Below are 22,321 nucleotides of genomic sequence, written 5' to 3'. Positions count from 1 at the left end.
GGGATCCCGAGAACGTGCAAAAAAGTTGTGGACCTTGGTGTTCAACTGGACGCCATCAGATCCACGTCCGGGGTCCCCCAGCGAAGACAGATCTGTCGAAAGACCTCTGGGTGGAGTTCCCACTCCCCAGAGGCAAGGCCCTGGCGGCTCAGGAAGTCCGCCGCCCAGTTCTTGACTCCCGGAATGTGCACCGCAGAGATGGTGGAATGGTTGGTTTCGGCCCAACGAAGGATGTGAGAGACTTCCTGCATCGCCGCCCTGCTGCGGGTACCCCCCTGGTGGTTGATGTAAGCCACCGCCGTAACGTTGTCCGATTGGACTCGTATTGGGTGACCCGCGAGCAGGGCGTGAAAGCGACTCAGGGCAAGTCTGATAGCACGAATCTCCAGGATGTTGATGGGGAGTCTGGATTCCCGAACTGTCCAACGGCCCTGGGCAGAGTGGTGAAGAAACACCGCCCCCCAGCCGAGGAGACTGGCGTCGGTAGTTACCACTAACCAGCGGATCGGGAGGAAGGACTTGCCCTGAAGAAGGGATGGACCCAGGGTCCACCATACGAGAGATTGTCTGACCCGCGGGGACAGGGGACAAGGGCGGTCGAGAGATGGGAGACTCCTGTCCCAGTTGTCCAGCAAAGCCTGTTGCAAGGGGCGGAGATGGAGTTGAGCGAAAGGAACCGCTTCGATTGCTGCAACCATCTTTCCCAGTATCTTCATGGCGAACCGAATGGTTCGCGGGCGAGGATGGCAAAGCGTTCGGGCTCCCTGCTGAAGCGCTTGGGCCTTGGACCGAGGAAGCAAGACCAGCCCCCTTGAAGTGTCCAGGATCATTCCCAGAAAGGAAATCCGACGGGCAGGAACGGGAGAGGACTTGTACAAGTTGATCAACCAGCCCAGGCGCGAAAGAGAATCCAGGGTAATGTGGACGCTTGACTCGCAGGCCTGAAAAGACGGGCCCTTTATGAGGAGATCGTCTAAGTAAGGTAACACGACGACTCCTCGAGAATGAAGGATGGCCATGACAGCCGCCATGACCTTTGTGAATACCCTGGGCGCCGTGGCAAGACCGAAGGGTAAGGCCGTGAACTGGAAATGGTCCTCCAGAACGGCAAAGCGGAGGAACCTCTGATGAGGCGGGAATATCGGAATGTGAAGATAGGCATCCTTGATGCCTATCGATGCCAAGAATTCCCCTCTTTCCATCGAAGAGATGACCGACCTGAGAGATTCCATCCTGAAGTGCCGTACTCTTACGCACTTGTTCAGGAGCTTCAGATCCAAAATGGGGCGCACTTTTCCGTCCTTCTTTGGTACGACGAAGAGGTTTGAGTAGAAACCTTTGAACCTCTCGTGTTCCGGGACCGGAACAATGACCCCGCTCTGGCGGAGGGAGTGAATGGCGCAAAGGAGGGCGCGAGACTGAGCTCCCGAACTGGGGAGACGAGAGGGGAAAAACCGAGTTGGAGGAGGAGTGGAGAACTATTTTGTAGCCAGACGATACCAGATACCTGACCCATTCGTCGTGAATGACGGAGAGCCAGGCTTGCCGAAAAAGGAGTAGACGTCCGCCTACTCTGGTGGTATCGACTGGCGCCGTTCCCGAGTCATTGAGACGGGAATCTGGGGGGTCTCGAACCTCTAGTTCTGGGCTGCCTCGGCTTTCCGCGCCAGGACGGATTCGGCCTGAAGGAGGGACGAGCGTCTCTGTCTGTGCGAGCGGATCGGTCCGATCTGGAAAGACCGGAAGGATTGGACCAGGCTGGGCTGGTACGAAAGGGCCGAAAACGAAAGTAAGGCTGGCGCTGGAAGGCCACCTTGGGCCTCTGTTGGGGGAGGAACTTGCCCTTTCCCCCTGTGGCATCGGAAATAAGCTGGTCAAGCTTTTCGCCGAAAAGGCGCCCGCTTTGAAAAGGGAGAGAGATCAGAGATTTTTTAGAGGAGGAATCTGCGCGCCACTCTGAGCCAAAGTGCCCTTCTGATAGAGATGGCGTTAGAAGCCGCCGATGCTGCGCAATTCGCTGCATCGAGGGATGCGTACATCACGTAGTCACTAGCCATGGCTATCTGTTTAGCCAGGTCCGCCATCTCAGACGGGAGGTCCTGTTCATGAATGGATTTCGCTAGAGCCTCCGCCCAGGAAACCATTGCCTTGGCCACCCAAGCCACGGCGAAGGAGGGGGATAGGGAAGAGCCTGAGGCTTCGTACACTGAGCGAGCTAGAGAGTCTAGCTGGCGTTCAGTGGGGCTCTTAATTGAAGCGCCGTCCGGGACTGAAAGAAGCGTTTTAGAAGCCAGGCGCGAGATCGGAGGATCTACTATAGGGGGATCCGTCCAGTCTTTCACGAGATCTGCTGAAAAGGGATACTTCGATACCAGGTCCTTCTTACCCGTGAAACGCTTATCTGGACGCTCCCTGTGACGCCTGACTATATCCAGAAAAGCTGGGTGAGAGGCAAAAGTCTTGTGGGAACGCTTGGTTCTGGTAAAAGAAACAGCGTGTTCCGGAGCGGAGTTAGAGTCATCATCCACCTTAAGTGCGTGATTGACTGCTACTATGAGGGAATCAACCGTAGCCCTGAACTCCGGAGCCTCCGGGTCCAATGATACTTCGGACTCATGTTCAGAGTCGTGAACGCTGCGAGCCCCCAAAGAGGGTGAGCGAGAGGTGGAGCTGCCAGAGTCTGAGTGGCGAGGTGAGCGCTCAGGAGAGGTAGTGCGGATCCGTTTTCTGGATGACCGTGCCTCTTTATGGGGAGAGCGGCCCCTGCTGGCCGACGATTCCCCTGCTACGGAGGGATCTCTTAGGACCTGTAACGGATTGCCCCGTTCCCCGGGAGGATTTTGAATGGATTTGATGGCGTTGGCTAAAAAATCCACGGACTGCGAAAGTGAAGCGACCCACGGGGGGGGGGGGGACTAGGTACGCCGAGTCGGTGGCGGTGGAGGGCTCCTGGGCACATGGAGCCTCGCAGGCAGAGCAGAGGGGAGAAATTTGAGGCCGAGGAAGTGGGGCCTGGCAGGTGGTACACGCAGAAAAAAAAAATACCGGATTACGTACCGGTAATGCTCTTTTATAGAGCCCACGACAGCACCCACTAGAGAGAGGGGATCCGCCCCTAGGAACAGGAAACCTACAGAGAGATAAAAGGGGCGGCCCCCCCCCTCGCTCCTCAGTTGTTTTACAGAGAATAGGAGGAACCGCCGCCAGGTTTTAGTTAACAGGTTCAGGTATATCCATATATATATACATATTTACAACCTTATGCTACTTTCTTCTAATATTTACACCTCACCAAAGAAGCACCACGTGCGACTATATACAGAAAAGGGAGGGATGTGAACGGGTGCTATCGTGGGCTCTATAAAAGAGCATTACCGGTACGTAATCCGGTATTTTCTATTCGCCACGACAGCACCCACTAGAGAGAATTTCAGAGACTATAGACTGGGTGGGTTTACTGAGTCAAGGACCGATACCCCAAAAGTCAGATCAGAAGCAGAGGATAGATCTAATCTATAATGTTTATAGAAGGTATTAGGTGAAGACCAAGTTGCAGCCTTACATATAAGGTCTATTGGCACATTCGCCCTTTCTGCCCAGGAAGTCGACAAGGCTCTTGTAGAGTGCGCTCCCACATGCATTGGAGGATCTTTCCCTCCAGCTTTATACGCCAGGATTATGGCCTCTCTGATCCAGCGAGATAATGTGTTCTTTGTCACTCTGGTACCTTTGGTTTTACCCTGGAAAGACACAAAGAGAGCCCTACTCTTCCTCCAGTCCCTAGTTCTCTCTAAATAGGTCAGGACAGTCCTTTTAACATCTAGGGTATGAAGTCTTTCTTCTTCTGGAGTTGAGTGGTTCTCATAAAAGGTAGGTAACAAGATCTCCTGGGTTCTATGAAAAGTAGTGGCTACTTTAGGAAGATAACAAGGGTCTGTTTTCAAAATTATCCTATCTGATGTTACAGATAAAAAGGGAGGATCTATAGATAATGCCTGGAGATCACTCACTCTTCTAGCAGAAACTAATGCCACTAACAATACCGTTTTCAAAGAAATATTTTTTAGTGAGGCTGTATGGAGAGGCTCAAACGGTGGCTGTGTCAATGCTTCCAGGACTATGGATAAATCCCACTGAGGTACCTGCGGTATGCTAATTGGTCTTGAACGCTCACAGGCCGATATGAATCGGGATATCCACCTATTACCCGCAACATCATAATTAAAAAGAGCTCCTAAAGCTGAAACCTGGACCTTCAGAGTGCTTACGGAGAGTCCTAATTCCAAACCCCTTTGTAGAAATTCCAACACTGGAAATATAGGAACTTCAGATGAAAGTTGTGAAGTATGGAATTGAAGAAATTTTCTCCAAATTCTAACATAAATTCTAGTAGTTGAAGGTTTTCTACTCTTCATAAGAGTGTTAATTAACCCACTAGAAAACCCCCTTATACTTAGTAACTGCCTCTCAAACTCCCGGCAGTCAGGTTCATGCCCTTTGCCTGAGGATGGAGGAATGGTCCCTGAGAGAGCAAGTCCTTGGACTGAGGTAGAATCCACGGGTCTGACACTGACATCGCCCTCAGCCATGCGAACCATGGCCTTTTGGGCCAGAATGGGGCTATTAACAGAACTCTTGCGCCTTCCTCCCTTATTTTTCTTATTACTATAGGTAATAGATTCCATGGGGGGAAAGCATAGGCCAGGTCGAATGTCCATGGTACTTGGAGGGCATCGAGTATGTCCGGCTTGTCCTCCCTGCATAGAGAGGCAAACCTCCTGACCTGACGGTTGGCTCTTGTGGCGAATAAGTCTATTTGAGGAACACCCCATCGAGCTGTTATTAATCTGAAAATCTTCCTGTTCAGCATCCATTCTCCCTGATGAAGAGTGTGACGGCTGAGGAAATCGGCATGAAAATTGTCTATGCCTCTGATGTGCACTGCTGACAAGGATAGCAGATGGCCTTCGGCCAAGTCCATGATGTCTGAAGCCACTTTTCTGAGTTTGTCCGACCTTGTACCTCCTTGATGGTTCAGATACGCCACCGCAGTGGTGTTGTCGGAGAATACTCTTGTGTGTGAGCCGCTGAGCTGAGGAAGAAAGTGAAGTAGGGAGTAGTATATAGCCCTCAACTCTTTGACATTTGAGGAATTATTAAGTTCTGAACTGGACCAAATACCCTGGACCCATTGATCCTGAAAATGTGCCCCCCAGCCTTCAGGACTAGCGTCTGTGGTCACTATACTAGAAGGAGTGATTACCCATAGAACCCCTCTCGAAAGATTTTTCCGATTCAACCACCACATAAGGGAGTGTACTACTTCTGACGTTAGGAAAACTGTTTTATCCAGACATCCTCTATTTTTAATGTCCTCATCCAATACAAATTTTTGTAGATGCCTAGTATGGAACTGCGCCCACTGGACCGCAGGAATGCACGATGTTAGAGAACCTAATAGTGACATGACATTTCTTAATGACATACTACGCTTTCTGATCGCTAAGGACACTTTATCGAATATGGAAGTTTTCTTATCCTCAGGAAGCTTGCAAATCTGGTCAACTGAATCTAGAAGGAGCCCAAGGAATTTCTGACACGTTACTGGCTGGAGTCTAGATTTTTCCCAATTAACCAGCCAGCCCAGGTTTTGTAACGATGACACTACCTCCTGTAACCTCTGCTCACACTGTAGGGAGTTCTTACCTACAATCAATAGGTCATCCAAATACGGAATGACCAAGGTATCTTTTATCCGTAAAAAGGACATTACTTCCAGTAGCAATTTTGTAAAAACCCTTGGGGCCATAGATAAACCGAAGGGCATTGCCCGGTATTGTAGATGACGAATTTGCCCTTCTATACAAACTGCTACTCGAAGAAATTGCTGATGTAAATGGTGTATAGGAATATGGTAATAAGCATCTTTTAGATCCAATACTACCATGTAACAGTTCGGAAATAGATTTTTTATGGCCGAACGTATGGATTCCATTTTAAATGTTTTGGGTCTTATAAAGGAGTTCAGTTTTCTCAAGTTAATTATAGTTCTGAAAGAGCCATCCGGCTTACTAATCAGAAATAAGGGAGAGTAAAATCCCCTCCCTATCTGGGAAGATGGAACCTCTACCAGCACTTGTTTGAGTAAGAGGGATTTAACTTCGGTTTCAAGTGCCTCTTGTTGAGGCCTGGATCTTAAGGTGGTAAGGAGGAAGGAGTCCGGAGGCCTTCTAATAAAGTCTAATGTGAGGCCTGAAGATATTAAATCAATGGCCCATGGATTAACCGTTATGTTTTTCCACTGCTTACTAAATTGTTTTAGTCTTCCTCCCACCGGTGAAATATAATCAGCGGAATTTATCTGCTGGCTTGAAGGGCCGTTTATTGAACAAATTTCCTCTTTGTTTGAAATCCTTGTTATTCCATCGGTCCCTGAAGCCTCCCTTCCTTCCGAATGGTGGCTTCTTGAACGCCCTTCTGTAAGAAGGAATAAAGGGATTAGGGAACCCCTTCTTCCTTTCACCTGCCTTAGTGAGAATTTCATCTAAGACCGTTCCAAAGAGGTACTCACCCTGGCAGGGTATAGTACACAATTTAGCCCTGGACTGGGCATCCCCTTTCCAATTCTTTAACCATAAAGCGCGCCGTGCCATATTAGTGAGGCTGGCTGTTCTGGCTGCTAGGCGGAGAGAGTCTATAGAGGCATCAGAAATGAAGGCTGCCGCCCCCTTAATCAAAGGAATAGAGGCACGTAGTTTGTCCCTAGATACACCACTCTTAATATTTTGGTCCAACTGCTCCAGCCAGACCAGCATAGATCTACTAGTGGACGTGGCTGAGATCGCCGGTTTAAATGCCGTGACACAAGCTTCCCATGACCTCTTAAGCAGAGCGTCTGATTTTCTATCCATGGGGTCAGGCAAGGAGCCCGCATCCTCTACGGGTAAGGAGGATCGGCGAGAAGTTGATGCTACAGCCGCATCCACTTTAGGTATTTTTGACCAAACTGCCAAGTCCTCATCATCAAAGGGGTACCGCCTCTTACATGATACCGGTACAAAGCCCTTCTGTCCTTTAGCCCATTCTTTTTTAACAAGGTCTTTAATGGCCTGATTCACAGGGAATACTTGGCCCTTTCGCTGCGATAAACCTGCGAACATGATGTCCTGTGGTGTCTGGGGATCTTTAGACTCTGACACCCCCATTGTTCCTCTTACAGCTTTAACCAAATTATTTACATTGTCTGTAGGAAAACAGACATAATCTTCCTCCTCCGAGGAATCCAATCTCTGAGAGATGTCTGAGTCCACCTCTCCACTTTCTGCTGATGTGTCGGCTATAGGTGAAAGAGTCCTTCTACTTCTCCTTTCCATATTAACCGCCGGACTACCCCTCAAGGACTGAAGCTCTTCCCGGATCATGAGACGTATGTCATTCATCCTGACCGAACTCTCCTGCTGTAAAGTGTTATCAATGCAATGTTGACATAGCTCCTTAATATATGAGTCAGGTAGGGGCTCATTACATATCTTACACTGCTTATGTTTAGATTTTGACGTCCGCTTAGCCTATAAAAAAGACACAAGCAGAGGAGACTACTGTAAGAGATATGAAGCTATATATACACTTATCCGGAAAACAAAACATATACCGGCTGCAGAGTTGTCTGGTCGGCCTGGGGTTTGGAACGGGACGATTTTTTCCCTGATTTATCCGTGGAATCACTCATTTTTGAGTGTCCGCTGATTTTCTTATTAGCATCACCACTAGGCAGGATTACAACCTCCAGTGGGCGCTCAATATCTTCCTGAGACGACATGGTGCGCACAGTGCCATGTGTCTCCAGCCTTATATAGAGCCGTTCTTACAAGGGATACACGCCCCCATGTTTCCTCCCCCCTTTTTTTTTTTTTTTTTTTTACCTGACCAACTTTATTGGTCCTCTCCACCGCTGTTGAGCGCCAAGCGTCCACGCCAGCATGCTCAGCTGACCCCGCATACCCGGAAGTTGCCTTTACATCCGGGTACGCCGACCATACAGCGCCTGCATGTGCGCTCGCGCGTCTTCCTTCTATGCTGCAGAGGAAGAGAAGCTCCTGCTACCGCGGCCGTTCATGCCCCACTGTGGCCGGAGGGTAAGCGCTTTCTATAGCGTCACTTACTTGGTGTGCTGACGGGGATTCTTTAGGCAGTGGAGCAAAAACCAACGGTCTCCCAACAGGGAGACTGTTGTAATCCCGGCATGCTGATGCATCCAGATGAGGGGGGAACCAACAGGAACCCCCGTCTCTGATGCTCGCTCTGGGGCCCCTGTCGCTCAACAGAGACGTACAGGCTGTGTTCCAGGCGAGCTTTTCCTCTTCTTAGCTGCAGAGATTCTCTCTGAGGGTTCCCTCCTTGGGAACAGGAAACCAACTGAGGAGCGAGGGGGGGGCCGCCCCTTTTATCTCTCTGTAGGTTTCCTGTTCCTAGGGGCGGATCCCCTCTCTCTAGTGGGTGCTGTCGTGGCGAATAGAAAAAAGGTCGTATGCACCTTAGAGGATTTTTTAGACCTTGACTGGGACATGATTCTAATGCAAAAAAATAGACCACAGGGTCTATAAGGTAGGGAAGCAGAGGGCGACGCTGCAGAGGAGAGGCTGACGAGGTCTCCTTACCCAGGTCCTGTGTCCCGCTGTCCTGAGAAGACGAAGGGTGGAAAAATGGCTGCACGTGGGCGCTGTGTCGCCTAGAAGCTGCGGCACGGCTGAGCTGCGGCGTGCAGTGAGGGACCAAGATGGCCGCCGAGATCAGGAGAGAGATCTCGGAGGCTGCGAGAAGCGCCAGGACCGGGGGGTGCCGCCGCCGATGACGCGAAGAGAGGGGCGGAGCCAATCGGCAGCGTCCTGCAGCTAGGCCGAAACCGGGGACTAAATTTGCGGCTTCGGTCCGGCGCGCGGCCGCAAAGTGCCGAAAATGAGAGGCCCAGCCAACCGATGTGCCGCTACTTAGGAGGAGCCCTCCGGACCGCAAAACCGGCGACCCCCCCCCATCCCCCACGAGACACTTACCCCGAGGAGGTGAGAGGTGCCTTGGAATGGCAGGCAGGGACGGTGCAGGGGTTGGGAAGCCTCCATCCACCAGCCCCAGACAGGGGGGTGGAGAGGAACCGTCCACCACCTGAATCACGCATAGGTATTGGTGATGCAGTGTGGTCTGCACGGACGCCACAGGAATAGAGCCTCTGTACAGCCGAGGGAGAACCTGGTGGACAGGGCAGATGTCCGGCAATAAAAAGGCCTGGCTGCAGAAGAGGATACTGGAGGTAAAACACCAGTGCTCGTTTGAACAAAGTGGGGAGATCGGCTCCCTTTTAGGGAAAAAAAACCGTCGCCCCAAAAAAGGTCAGCTCAGGCAGTGGCTCCCACGTCGCAGGAGAGGATACGGTGAGGTGAAACTCCCGTGCTCGCCTGTTGCTGGTTCGGGGGAGATCGGACCTTGAAAGAATCCGTCGCCCCCTTCATCCGGAATAGGAAGGTTAAAAAATCAGTGAGATTAAAAAATCAGTGTGCCTCCTACGGACACTAAGCTTGAACTGGGTCTCTGGAAGCCAGCATGAGGGTGTATACTGCAGGGGAGGAGCTAACCTTTTTTTGTCTCAGCTTAGTGTCAGCCTCCTAGTGACAGCAGCATAACCCATGGTCCTGTGTCCCCCAATGAGGCGAAGGAGAAATAAAAGATCCCTGTCCCCACCCCCCTCCCACCCTCTGTGCGCCCGCCCGCTGTTATTTAAATACTCACCCGGCTCCCTCGCAACATCCTGTCCTCGCCGCAGCTTCTCCTGTATGAGCGGTCACGTGGTGCCGCCGATTACAGTCATGAATATGCGTCTCCACCTCCCATAGGGGTGGAGCCGCATATTCATCACTAATCGGCGGCACCACGTGACCGCTCATACAGGAGAAGGTGTGGCGAGGACAGGATGCTGTGAGGGAGCCGGGTGAGTATTTTATTAACAGCGGGCGGGCGCAGGGATCTTTTATTTTAAACACAAAAAAAAAAAAAAATTAAAAAAAAAAGGATTTTTCATATCTTCTATCCAGCGAACGCTGCTGGAGAGAAGATATGAATGGCGGCTTCAGCACCAGATGCAGGGGACAGCTCTTATCTCTAGCGCTGTCTCCTGCACGCTCCGTGTGGTACCCAGTCGGCACACGTGTGCCACACGGATGGCGTACGTGAGCTCACGGACACCCGGATAATGCCGGTACCGATTTTTCCGGTACCGGAATTATCTGGACGTGTGAGACTGGCCTAAGTAGTAGTGAGACAGTGGTCATCATTTAAAGGAATTCTAATTATCCCCATATATTATGTTTAGCTGCTCTAGGATTCTTCATTTTTTTTTTTTTTGTTGCATTTACAGCAAAGGCCATGGTCTGTAAACAGCTTACAACACAGCAAAGGGATCTCATTGTTGACAGTTATCAAGATAAGGGAACAAAAAGGTTTCCAAGGCATTAGATATACCGGGAAACACTGAAGACTCATCAAGAAATTTCTTAACTCCTTCATCCCCGGGTGATTTTCCACTTTCATTTTATACTCCCCTTCTTCCAAGAGCCATAACACTTTTTTTTGTTTTTGTTTTTTTTTTTTTTAACTCAAAAAAGGGCTGAGGGCTTGATTTTTTTTTTTTTTTTTTTCAGGACGAGTTATACTTTTGAATGACCTTGTTCATTTTATTATGCGATGCACTGGAAAGCAGGAAAGAAAAATAATTCAAACTGTATATTTATTTTTTCTGGTGCGGGGGTGGGGTTTACATCACAGGAGTGCCGATAAGTGGGTGCAATGACGTGAAGTCCTGCAAGAGTGTGCTAAATACCATCATCAAGAGATTGAAAAGTTAACAGGCGCAGGTGGAGCAGACCTCTGACTGCAGCTGTTAACCCCCGGAGCTTTTTTTGGTTTTGCGTTTTAGTTTTTCGCTCCCCTCCTTCCCAGAGCGATAACTTTTTTATTTTTCTGTCAATATGGCAATGTGAGGGCTTATTTTTTTGTGGGACGAGTTGTACTTTTGAACGATAACATTGGCTTTACCATGTCATGTACTAGAAAATGGGAAAAAAAAATTCCAAAGTGCGGTGAAATTGCAAAAAAAAGTGCAATCCCACACTTGTTTTTTGTTTGGCTTTTTGCTAGGTTCATTAAATGCTAAAACTGACCTGCCATTATGATTATCCAGGTCATTATGAGTTCATAGACACCTAACATGTCTAGGTTATTTTTTATCTGATTGGTGAAAAAAAAAAAGTTCCAAGATTTGCTAAACAAAAAAAAAAATAATAATTTTCCGAGACCCATAGTATCTTCATTTTTCTTGATCTAGGGTCCGGTGAGGGCTTATTTTTTTGTGTGCCAAGATGATGTTTTTAATGATAACATTTCGGTGCAAATATGTTCTTTTGATTGCAAGTTATTGCATTTTAATGCAATGTCATGGCGACCCAAAAAAAAATGTAAGTCTGGCGTTTAAGTTTTTTTTTTTAATCGCGATCAGGTTTTTTTATTGATAGATCGGGCGATTCTGAATGCAGCAATAACCAATATGTGTAGGTTTGATTTTTTTTTTTTTTTTTTTATTGTTTTATTTTGAATGGGGCAAAAAGGGGGGGGGGGGGGGGGGATTTAAGTTTTTTTGTTTTTACTCTTGCCATGCTTCAATAGCCTCCGTGGCAGGCTAGAAGCTGACATAGCCTGATCGGCTCTGCTACATAGGAGCAATGCTCAGATCGCTCCTATGTAGCATAATTACTGCATTGCTATGAGCGCCGGCGACAAGGTGGCGCTCACAGCAATCTGGCATCAACAACCGTAGAGGTCTTCAGAAGAACTCTGGTTGTTATGCCAACGCACCAATGACCCCCAATCACATGACAGCGCTTGTTAAATGCCGATGCCAGCGTTTGACAGCGGCATTTAACTAGTTAATGGCGGCGGGTGGATCGCGATGCCACGTGCCGCTATTGCGGGCACACGTCAGCTGTACACAACAGCTGAAATGTCCCAGCTTTGAGGTGGGCTCACCGCCTGAGCCCGCATCAAAGCAGGGGATCTGCCATCGGACTTACTATTCCGTCCGATGCCAGAAAGGGGTTAAAGACACATGACGGCTGAATAAATCAGCATGTGAGCCTGCATCAAAGGCAGATACATGACAAATGACATACATTAAAAGTCACCAAGCAATTTAACTTGGCTTAGCGATATGGGACTGGATGTCCCTCAAAAACTGATGAAATGACAAGCAGAAAACTGGTCCAGGAGGCTCCATGACGCCCACAACAACATTAAATGAGCTGCAGCAATTTCTGGCAAGTACTGGCTGTGTACTGCATGCAACAACAATCTTTCATATTATTTATATGTCTGGCCTGTGGGGTAGGATGGCAAAATGGTAGCTTGTTCTTGTAGAGAAAAAAACATCCATGTCCATCTATATTTTGCCAAAACCTACAATCAACCCTGCCAAAAGCAGCAGGAGGGGAGTGTAATATGTGTTATAGACTGATGAGTCCAAGGTTGAATTTTTGCCTACAATTATTAAAAAAAACAAAAACAAAAAAAAAAAAAACAAGTGTATGTTTGGGGCAAAGCCAACACTACTCATTAGCAGAAGAACACCATACCCACCGTGAAGACTGGTGGAGGCAGTGGGGCTGTTTTTCCACAACAGAAACTGTGCATTTAGTTAGTTAAAGAGGAGGGAATTAAGAATAGTTCCAAGTATCAGTCAATTTTGCTATCAAACTTTCAGGCCTCTGATAAAAACTGATGGGGAATTTTAAACTTTCAACACGACAACAACCCTGAGCATAACTAAAAAAAAATAAACAAAAAAAGAGTGGCTTTGCCAGAAGAAGCTGAAATAGCCCAGCCAGAACTCATACCTGAATCCAATTGAAAGCCTGTGCATCGATACACAGGAGATACCCTCAATCTGACAGATTTGGAGCTGCTGTAAGAGTGGGCAAAGATTGGCAATTCTACATATGCCATGCTGATCGATTCCTACCCAAAAAGGCTGAATGCTGTCAAATTCAAAGGGGTTCTTCAACAAGGTTTAGTTTACAGGCGAGTATATTTATGCAACCACATTTTTTTTTCCGTCTTTATATATCCATTTCCATTCGAAAAGATTACAATCTATCGATCAATGGAAATGTACAGATTATGAGTGACATGAAAAAGGTGGAAAAAGTTCTGAAATTTCTCTTTGCATGATTTTTTTTTTTTTTTTTACATTACAAATTGACATTTTAACATGGGTGTGTAGAATTTTTATATCCTTTACATCAGTAATATCAACCTCATATGTCTACAGTATTCCCAGGCTGTATACTCCCACACCAACCGATCAAATTAACGATTTATTTTTTGCCAAAAATTTGAACATTCAAGAGCCAAGGTGTAGACACAAATAAAAAAAAAAAAAAAAACAGAAAAAAAACTACTGTAAATATGTGGAAGTATGGAATACCTTAAAATGATAGAATGAAAAAAAAAAAAAGAAAAAAAGAAAAATTCAAACCCAATAATAGTCTGTTCGTACCGTACGGTAATGCCGGTTTGTGTGGAGGTCCAGTAATAAGGTTCAGGGGTTGCCCTTGTTCCATCCCCAATTATCTTTTTCACAGGCACAGCTTTTTCTCCTTCTTTGTCGCGCAATTTCCTCTTTCTCCCTGCAATGGTCACCCTTGCTGGTGGCTCTTCCTTTGGAGGAGGTTGTGCTGGCTCGGAGATCCTCACAAAGTTGTCAGGCCTGTCTTCACACACACAAACAAGTCTGAGCTCCTTTAGGCAATCCTGACAAGAAAAGGAAAAAAAAAAAAAAAAAAAAAAAAAAAATCACACGGGAGCACTAAACATGACATTAGAATGCTGCCTTGTCATGGTAAAAACAATCTACGTGCATGCGATTAGTCCACGGTCCTCCTGTAGATACGGATTTCCTGTAAAACTGAAGTTTGATGAAGTTTTTATTTCAAAAGGTCACAATTTAGGCGTAATGGAAAAAGAAGGTCAATCTCCGTCCATGATAAGTTGTCCTACTCTAGCATAGTGGGACGGTATACACATCAGTGAAGAGGTGGTCCATTATTACCGCTTTTAGAGCAGGGTGCATCCATATCCAGAGCTGTCTCTTATCACTCGCGGTTTCTGAAACACTCCTGGCCTTCCAGATAAAGCTGACGTGACCGAGTGCGTCCGATGGGTATTTATCAGCTCTGTAGAGGACCAGGGAGCCCTGCCGTCTCCCAGATATACATGGGGCAGCCATAAATGTTGGACCTAGGCACAACAATATATAAACATAAGGCAGAAAACTAAAAATAATCTAGAAAAAAGGTTCCCCATAGATCATAGTAATTAGTAGAATTGAGCAAAAATATTCGATCTAACCTGGTAAGGCATCCAATTAGGTCCGCCATTGCACCGGACCAGTGCCGTGTTCACTGGCAATGCGCCATCTGGCACCTCTGCTGCTGTCTAGGCTGCTGCACGGTCAGGAGGTTGTGCGAGGTCTGGTAAGCAGCAGAGGGGCCAAGGATGCTGGTCAGAGGATTGTCAGCGCACAAGGAGTGAACCCTGATCTGGTCCGGCTGCCATAGAAAACGGCACTGGATGTCGGACCGGGTGACCTAATCTTTTGCTCATGGCTAGTAATAACGCTGCACTACAAATACGACTTTACATTCACCAAAAGTCCCAGCAAATATGTGATCAGATATGTACATGAAATCACCTTTACATTTAATACAGTTGGAGTCGTGTGATCGCAGCGCATCTTAGCCAAACATACAATCACGCGTCCCTGGATAAACTGGGATATCTTCTGCAGAGTATTAAAAGGGGAATCCGTCGCCCCATTCGACCGTAGTAAAAAGTAAAAAAAAAAAAAAAAAAAAAAAGAGTTCTTTGGGTCTGAATAGCAGACCCGTCCGTGTGCCTCCTACGGACACTAAGCAAGAACTGGTTAGCTGGGGGCAAGCAGGAGGGTGTATACTGCAGGGGAGGAGCTAACTTTCTTTGTATTACTTAGTGTCAGCCTCCTGGTGGCAGCAGCATACACCCACAGTCTGTGTCCCCCAATGAGGCGAAGGAGAAAGGGTATTCTCAAGTTTGGAAACAATCTTATTCATGTGATATATGATAATGTTCCAATCGTTGGTTGTCTGACCACCAAAATCCCCATCGATCCAGAGAAAAGTCCTGTGTGAATGGCGTGGTGGTCAATCATGCACCAAGTCAGACATGTCAAAGACTAGTGGGAGGTGGAGATAAAGGGAAAACAGATGTGAAGGTGTATATAAATGACTGGAGCACTGAGCTGCGGGACTTTGTCCTTTAAGAATGAACTGAGCCGCAGCATGCATGATCGACCACGTCATTCACACAGTTCTCTTCAGAGCCCCGGTACTCAGGATCGGTGGTGGTGCCGGTCAGACCCATAAATTAGGGGATAATTTCCAAACCCAAGAACACAGCGTTAAGCATTGGAGGGTCCAAAAGATGCTCTTTAACGTGCTTGGTGAGTTAATTAACATTGCGATTTTGCACTGCAAAAAGGTAAAGCAATGAAAGGTTTTTGAACATCTTTTCAGAGCACAAATGCATAGCGAAATTATTAATACCTGTATCTACACTGCAAAGTCTGGACAGCGCCTTCACAAGATCTTCCTCTTTGCCCAATACCTCCACACAACAGTAGTAAGACAGATCCTAGCAAAACAGAATAGTCACAATATAGATCACCAAGATGTAAAACTAACCCAAAGAAGTAAATGCATTAAAGTTCTATTAGTAAGATGGTCCTTACAGACTGAGGAACGGCCAACAAACTAGTAGTAAGGTGAAACAACCCCCATGCAATCTGGCAGCTCACATGTCGCCACCCATGTTTCCGCTAGGATATACTGACAATATCTAACTGGTGGGAGACCAACCGCCATGACGCTTGCTGACTGCTGGCACAATGTGGCAGCACCGTGTCCCTTTGACTTCATTTTACTTAATAACGAGCCAATAAGATCGTTACCTGGAGAAGACAGTGATTAGACTGGGCGCGGTAACACGCTCGGTAACTCTTCATTGTCGGCCGGTCTGCCAGGCAGTAACCCCACTTCTTCAACATGTGAAAGCGCTTTGCATGCCATATGTGGGTCTCCAGCCACATGTTCTTCCTCTGCCTTCGGTTAAACTCCAACTGAAGATTGCCATGGCGTCTAAGTGCTTTACGACATTTGCTTTTTGACTGTTCTTTCTTCTGGTGCACAGTTTTCTCCATCTAAAATATACACAAAATGTAGATCCTTAAGATTTCGAAGCAACAGAAAAGAAACAAACACTAAATATTGCAGTTGTTTTAGCAGTAGCTACTAGATATATAAATTTAAAAAAAAAAAAAAAAAGTTACCAGATTCGCCTGATTTGCCACAGTTTTCTTGCACAATGACAGGTTTTTACCTATATGGCAAGTGTGCAACCCGAGGGTCAAGACATGCAAGGCCAAAAATCCATCACTGACAAATGCAAAGGGGAAAGTCCAAGTTCAGCAGAACTTCTACTTTACTATTCTGTGCGGCACATACCTCTTTTTTCGCAATCTCACGCAGTCTTCTAGGCAGTCGTTTAATGTTGTGCCCCATGGCTCGCCTCCGCATGTGTCTGGGTAAAGTCTGAAACACCAGGGAGTTGGAAGATTTCTGAGAGACAGCCTTCAGCATGGCGTTGATTTCTGAGGCACGGGCCTGAGCAAACTTTGTGGCTGGAGAATAAATGGCGAGCGTTATAAAGGTTCAGGAGTGCCATAATATATTAACTGGAGACCAATAGAGGAATCCTAAAATGTAAATGACCCTACAGTGCCCAATTAAAGGGAGATCTGGCCAAGAATTTTCTTTATCGCAGTGATTAAAGTCTATCGATAGGATTCCATGTCAATGCAGCTCAGATACTGTACTTTATAGCAGGGCTGTGGAGTCAGAGTCGGCATAAAATGGACTGCCTACTAAAATATATAATAAATTGGGTTCAGTAATACAGTGCAGGATGTGCTGTAAATGTTTTTATAAGAATCTTGGAAAGTTATGAAATGTCCTATAAATGTCTGTTCTTTCCCTCATCTAAGGATCTCAGCTTTTAAGTGGAGATCAATCTATGCTGCACTTTATGTACATGCTCATGAATCTGTGCTGCACTTTATGCCCATGCTCAGTAATAACCAGTGCTGTGGAGTCAGAGTCAGGGAAAATGAGGAGACGGAGGTTTGGCTGACCGACTCCACAGCCCTGCTTTATAAAGCAGAAATGTGCAGGACGGCTCCTGACGACATTCCTATTGGGCCGTCAATCATTTCAGACTTTTTAAAAAGAGAGACAAGCAGTGACACAGGCGAGTAGAAAACATCATAAAAGAGGCCCTCAGCCACAGCATACACTTACCAGTCACATATTTTGGAGTTGTCTGGGACTCACTGTGTCCCCCCCTTCCTCTACCTCCCCTGGAGTGGAAACGTGACTGGTGGGCATCCCTCTGCTGCTGGCCAGAGGAACCAGGGTTACATCCTTCAAAAGAAAAAAAAAAAAAAATGTATTACCGTATATACTCGAGTATAAGCTGACCCGAGTATAAGCCGACCCCCCCTAATTTTGCCACAAAAACTGGGAAAACTTATTGACTCGAGTATAAGCCTAGGGTGGGAAATGCAGCAGCTACCGGTAAATGTCAAAAATAAAAATAGATGCTCCATACTGTTCATTATTGCCCCATAAGATGCTCCATATAAAGCTCTGCCATATAGTGCTGTGTGCCGTTCAGTACTGCCCCATAGCTGCCATATAGTGCCGTGTGCCGTTCAGTACTGCCCCATAGCTGCCATATAGTGCTGTGTGCCGTTCAGTACTGCCCCATAGCTGCCATATAGTGCTGTGTGCCGTTCAGTACTGCCCCATAGCTGCCATATAGTGCTCTGCGCCGTTCAGTACTGCCCCATAGCTGCCATATAGTGCTGTGTGCCGTTCAGTACTGCCCCATAGCTGCCATATAGTGCTGTGTGCCGTTCAGTACTGCCCCATAGCTGCCATATAGTGCTGTGTGCCGTTCAGTACTGCCCCATAGCTGCCATATACTGCTGTGTGCCGTTCAGTACTGCCCCATAGAAAGCTCTGCCATTGCTGCTGCTGCTGCAATAAAAAAAAAAAAAAAAAAGCCATACTCGCCTTTCTTGCTTGCAGCTCCCGGCGTCTCTGCGCACTGACTGATCAGGCAGAGGGCGCCGCGCACACTATATGCGTCATCGCGCCCTCTGACCTGAACAGTCAGAGAGGAGCGACGCCGGGAAGATGGAGCGGCGCCCGGAACGCGGACAGGTGAATATGACATACTTACCTAGTCCCAGCGATCCTGACGCTCCCTCTGCCTGTCATAGCTGTCTTCGGTGCCGCAGCTTCTTTATCAGCGGTCACCGGCACCGCTGATTAGAGAAATGAATACGCGGCTCCACCCCTATGGGAGGTGGAGCCGCCTATTCATTTTTCTAATTAGCGGTCCCACGTGACCGCTGAAGAGGGGAAGACGCTGCAGCACAGAAGACCGTGGGACGGCAGGGGGAGCATCAGGATCGCTGGGACTAGGCAAGTATGCCTCAGCGCCCTCTCCCCCTCACCCGCCGACCCCACCGCTACCGTGACTCGAGTATAAGCCGAGAGGGGCACTTTCAGCCCAAAATTTTGGGCTGAAAATCTCGGCTTATACTCAAGTATATACGGTACTTCCTTAATTTTTTTTTTTTTTTTCTTACACAAGAAATGAAAAAAAAAAAACTGTTTCTGTGTATGATAATTAGCAGATTGTGCTAGCCTCAACTTACCAATTCTTTGTCGAATTAGAGTTGCCCCTTCCAGCCCATATAGTGCTCATATAAATGCGGTAATGAAACATTCAGGCAATGTCAAGTGACCATGATGATCCAGCCCTTACTCAAAAAAGTGATCTTCTGTTCTCAATGATGCCACATGGTAGCCAACAACCACCATGGTGTCACCTTGATTAATCATCAAGGGAGTGCATGACTATTGGAAGCTCCAGTCATGCAAGACATGGACATCATGCATTTAAAAATTATACATACATACATATATATATATATATATATATATATATATATATATATATATATATATATATATATATATATATATATATATATATATATATACACACATACACACTTTTTTTAAATACATTTAATTTTTACATTTTAAAAGGAGACCTTATACTGGAGGTTATTTTTTTTATTATTTAAACTGGGTACTCCCTTCAATTGGAACTACGCTTCAATTTCTGGAACATTTTTTTTTTCTGTGCCCTTCCATTCCAAATCCATGCCACATAGTAATAAGCCATGTTGTCATTGCCTTATCTCCTCTGATATTGGCCAAAGCCCAAAAACAAATTCTGCGTACATGTCCAGGTGACTGACGGGAAAATCTGCATCTTTATTACCAGGAGTTATGGCTTTGGAACAAAGGGGACAGAAGACAAAAGAAAAGTTTTTCCATACTCAGCGGAATGGCACCAGTTGGAGGATGGGCTGCGTTTAATAAAAAAAAAAAAAAAAAAAAAAAAAACAATTGAAAAGTCTTCTTTATAGAAATTGCTTCAGAGAAGTAACCGTGTCTCAAAAAGGAGTTTACCTCTGTACGGTTGGAAGGAGCCGCGTCCTTCATGGTGGGGACGGCCATCGCTCTGATCAAGACTCACATTAGAAGGCTGATTTCGCATTCGCTTGGCATATTTCTTTTCTTTTGCTGTAGACATGACGTCATTCGCTGGATGAGAAGCTGCAAATGAAATAAGACAGCTGGAATTTACGACACAGTCGTCAAGAAAAGGGAAAAAACTAAAAATGACAAAAACCACAGCACTGTGATGCCAAGGCTGGATCTACGGTATTCATAGCGATAAAAGGAAAAGCTTCTTCGTATTCACTCCCATTTGGCTCGAAAAGTTCTGCAACCATCACAGCTCATATACATCATTCACGTGACTGCTGCAGACAATCATTTGCTCAGAGATCACCTTGGCATGTACAGCCAAAGGCAGTAATTGGCTGCAGCGGTCTCACAATTAATGGTTGTAATGCCTTTACTGCCCGACTGATGGAGCAGCAGGGGAGTTGATATTTCTTTATTTTCGAACATGCTCCATTCTTGGTCATGTTTCTCAGGAGCCATGCTAAACCTTCACCCTATAATGTCAAATTGGTCAAAAGATCAGACACGAAGACGCTGCAGCAAGGTAAAGAGGACCTGACTAGTTGTAGACATGGGGGGGGGGGGGTTTTCCATTTAGGGATAATTTTTATTGTCTTTACCAAGGGGACGACGCTTCCTGGATTCTCTGGGGTGGGGGAATTTAGGTTTTTCTGCTTAATTATCTGTAAGCATCAGGCCCTTATAAAGCCCAGAAAAACTGCACCAAAGAGGCCCAGAGCTGTGCAACTGGATGGTGGATAAAAAAAAAAAAAAATTAATAAAAATAAATAAACTTGGGACACTCAGGAAAGCAGCGACAATAAACCAAGAGCAAGAACTGGCGACAGGTCCTCTTTAGACTACGTTCATTGGTGAGTATTTGAGGTTGCAGATTCTCTGCCCCCTTTTGGTAAATTAGGTTACTTGGTTTTTTTTCCCCCCCATTGAGTGTTTTTTTTTGTTTTTTTTCACATGTTTCTAATCGCTTTCTTTTTTTTTTGTAAGCTGGTGTGTGTGTTATTGGTACAATATGTTTTAAATAAAGCTGTTTTGTTTTATTTATAGTTCCTGGGATTTGAGATTTGGCTTTAACAAAACTTTGTTGATCTAGTCATGTTCTTAGATGCATTTCAGCCGTGGCAACGTGTGTGCTTTTTTTCTTACCTGCATATATTCGGCTTACAGTGCAAGTCTATGGGAAAAAAACTGCACAGAACACTCGGCGTATCCACAAGAGAAACTGACACGTTGTGGATGTGAAACACGCTGCGCAGGTCAAGTTACGCCGAGTTTAATAAAAAGTACACCAAGTAGGAGATTTCAATATAGTTCCAGCCAAGTGGATGGGATTTAAGATGCTGCATTTTTGATGGATTGAAGATACGCAGGGAGAAAAAAAAAAAACAAAACAAAAAAAACTACCAAAATGCACAGCGAGCACAGAGCCTGAAAAGGAATGCATGATGGGAAAATTACCTATTGTTTGGGGGAGCTGCTTGTCGGGCTCCCCCAATACACACTGTGCAAGTGCGGCAATGCAAGAAACTGTGCAAGCGCGGGCTATACAGCAAATATCACAGGGAATAATTCAAATTGCGCAGGCAGGGACAACCCTAACAAATGCATGAAGCACAGCCCTAAGATTAAACAAGCAGGTAACATAGAACTACATAAAGTGGTTTTTTATAAGGTTTACAGCGGCGATTTTAATGGAAAAAAACGTGTTCGTGACGCACCAATAACGCACTGGGGAGACTTTAGATGCTACAAATGACGCGACTCGTTCCCTTTAAGCCAGGACCCCTTTAAGCAGGGCATTTGCTGTGGCAGATATACAGGCAACGCAACTGTACGGCCCTGCAGGCGGTCACCACTCTGTGCCCCATATTGGCTCAAGAGGGAGACCCAACCAGGAGGCCATTATGTAGATCTGGAATAAAGGTCTGGAGAGAGAGGGGGAAAAAAAAAAAAGGGGGGGGGGGGGATAGGACTGACAAATTTCAAATAAAAATACAAGGAAAAAAAAAAAAAAAAGTATCAGAAAATCAATGTGAACAAGAAACTAAAGAAGCCCAGAAATGAAAGCAGGGGATCCGGAGTGAATCCCACCAGAACAGGTGGGACTGTTAACCCTTTAGGTGCTGGAAGACGCAGCAGAGAACAGGCCAGCAGACATTGTGGACTTCCTGCCAGTAATTCCTTTTGATGAACATTATATTTCCCACCCCAAGTGGCAGATAACAGGGGACAATAGACTGCACGACTAACAGCCGACAATGCACGTGTAGATCCGTCTGACGGGCGCCACACCGATCACTGTGCTGATCTAAGGCAACAGGAAGCCGTGACCTCTCGGCTACAAGAAAACCAGCAGTAAGCAGATAACCGGAGATCAGTGTACGACACCGGAGAGAATGGTAACAACAACTCACCGGCACAGAACTTCCAGGTTCAGTGACTGCACTTCATTCACACGTGGTAGAGCTGCTCTGCGTTCCAAGCCTCGCTCTAAAACACCGGCT

At 46.5% G+C, this 22,321-nt stretch overlaps 1 protein-coding gene across 1 annotated transcript in view; it reads right to left on the bottom strand.

The window, feature by feature from the left end:
* Nucleotides 1–22,291, bottom strand: part of POP1 (POP1 homolog, ribonuclease P/MRP subunit) — a 35,565-nt gene extending 13,274 nt beyond the window's left edge. The window contains exons 1-8 of the mRNA XM_069731636.1: nt 22,232–22,291; nt 19,740–19,886; nt 17,487–17,609; nt 16,635–16,810; nt 16,082–16,330; nt 15,678–15,765; nt 14,147–14,334; nt 13,595–13,848 (exon numbers count right to left, since the gene is read on the bottom strand). Of these exons, the coding sequence (XP_069587737.1) occupies nt 13,595–13,848; nt 14,147–14,334; nt 15,678–15,765; nt 16,082–16,330; nt 16,635–16,810; nt 17,487–17,609; nt 19,740–19,863 (1,202 nt within the window). The 5' untranslated portion in view covers nt 19,864–19,886; nt 22,232–22,291. The remainder of the gene's footprint in view (nt 1–13,594; nt 13,849–14,146; nt 14,335–15,677; nt 15,766–16,081; nt 16,331–16,634; nt 16,811–17,486; nt 17,610–19,739; nt 19,887–22,231) is intronic.
* Nucleotides 22,292–22,321: the final 30 nt, after the last annotated feature.

This window comes from Ranitomeya imitator, chromosome 6 (genome assembly GCF_032444005.1).
Source record: "Ranitomeya imitator isolate aRanImi1 chromosome 6, aRanImi1.pri, whole genome shotgun sequence".
Taxonomy (NCBI): domain Eukaryota; kingdom Metazoa; phylum Chordata; class Amphibia; order Anura; family Dendrobatidae; genus Ranitomeya; species Ranitomeya imitator.
Note: the sequence above shows the minus strand (reverse complement) of the source record. Positions and strands in the feature narration are given on the sequence as shown.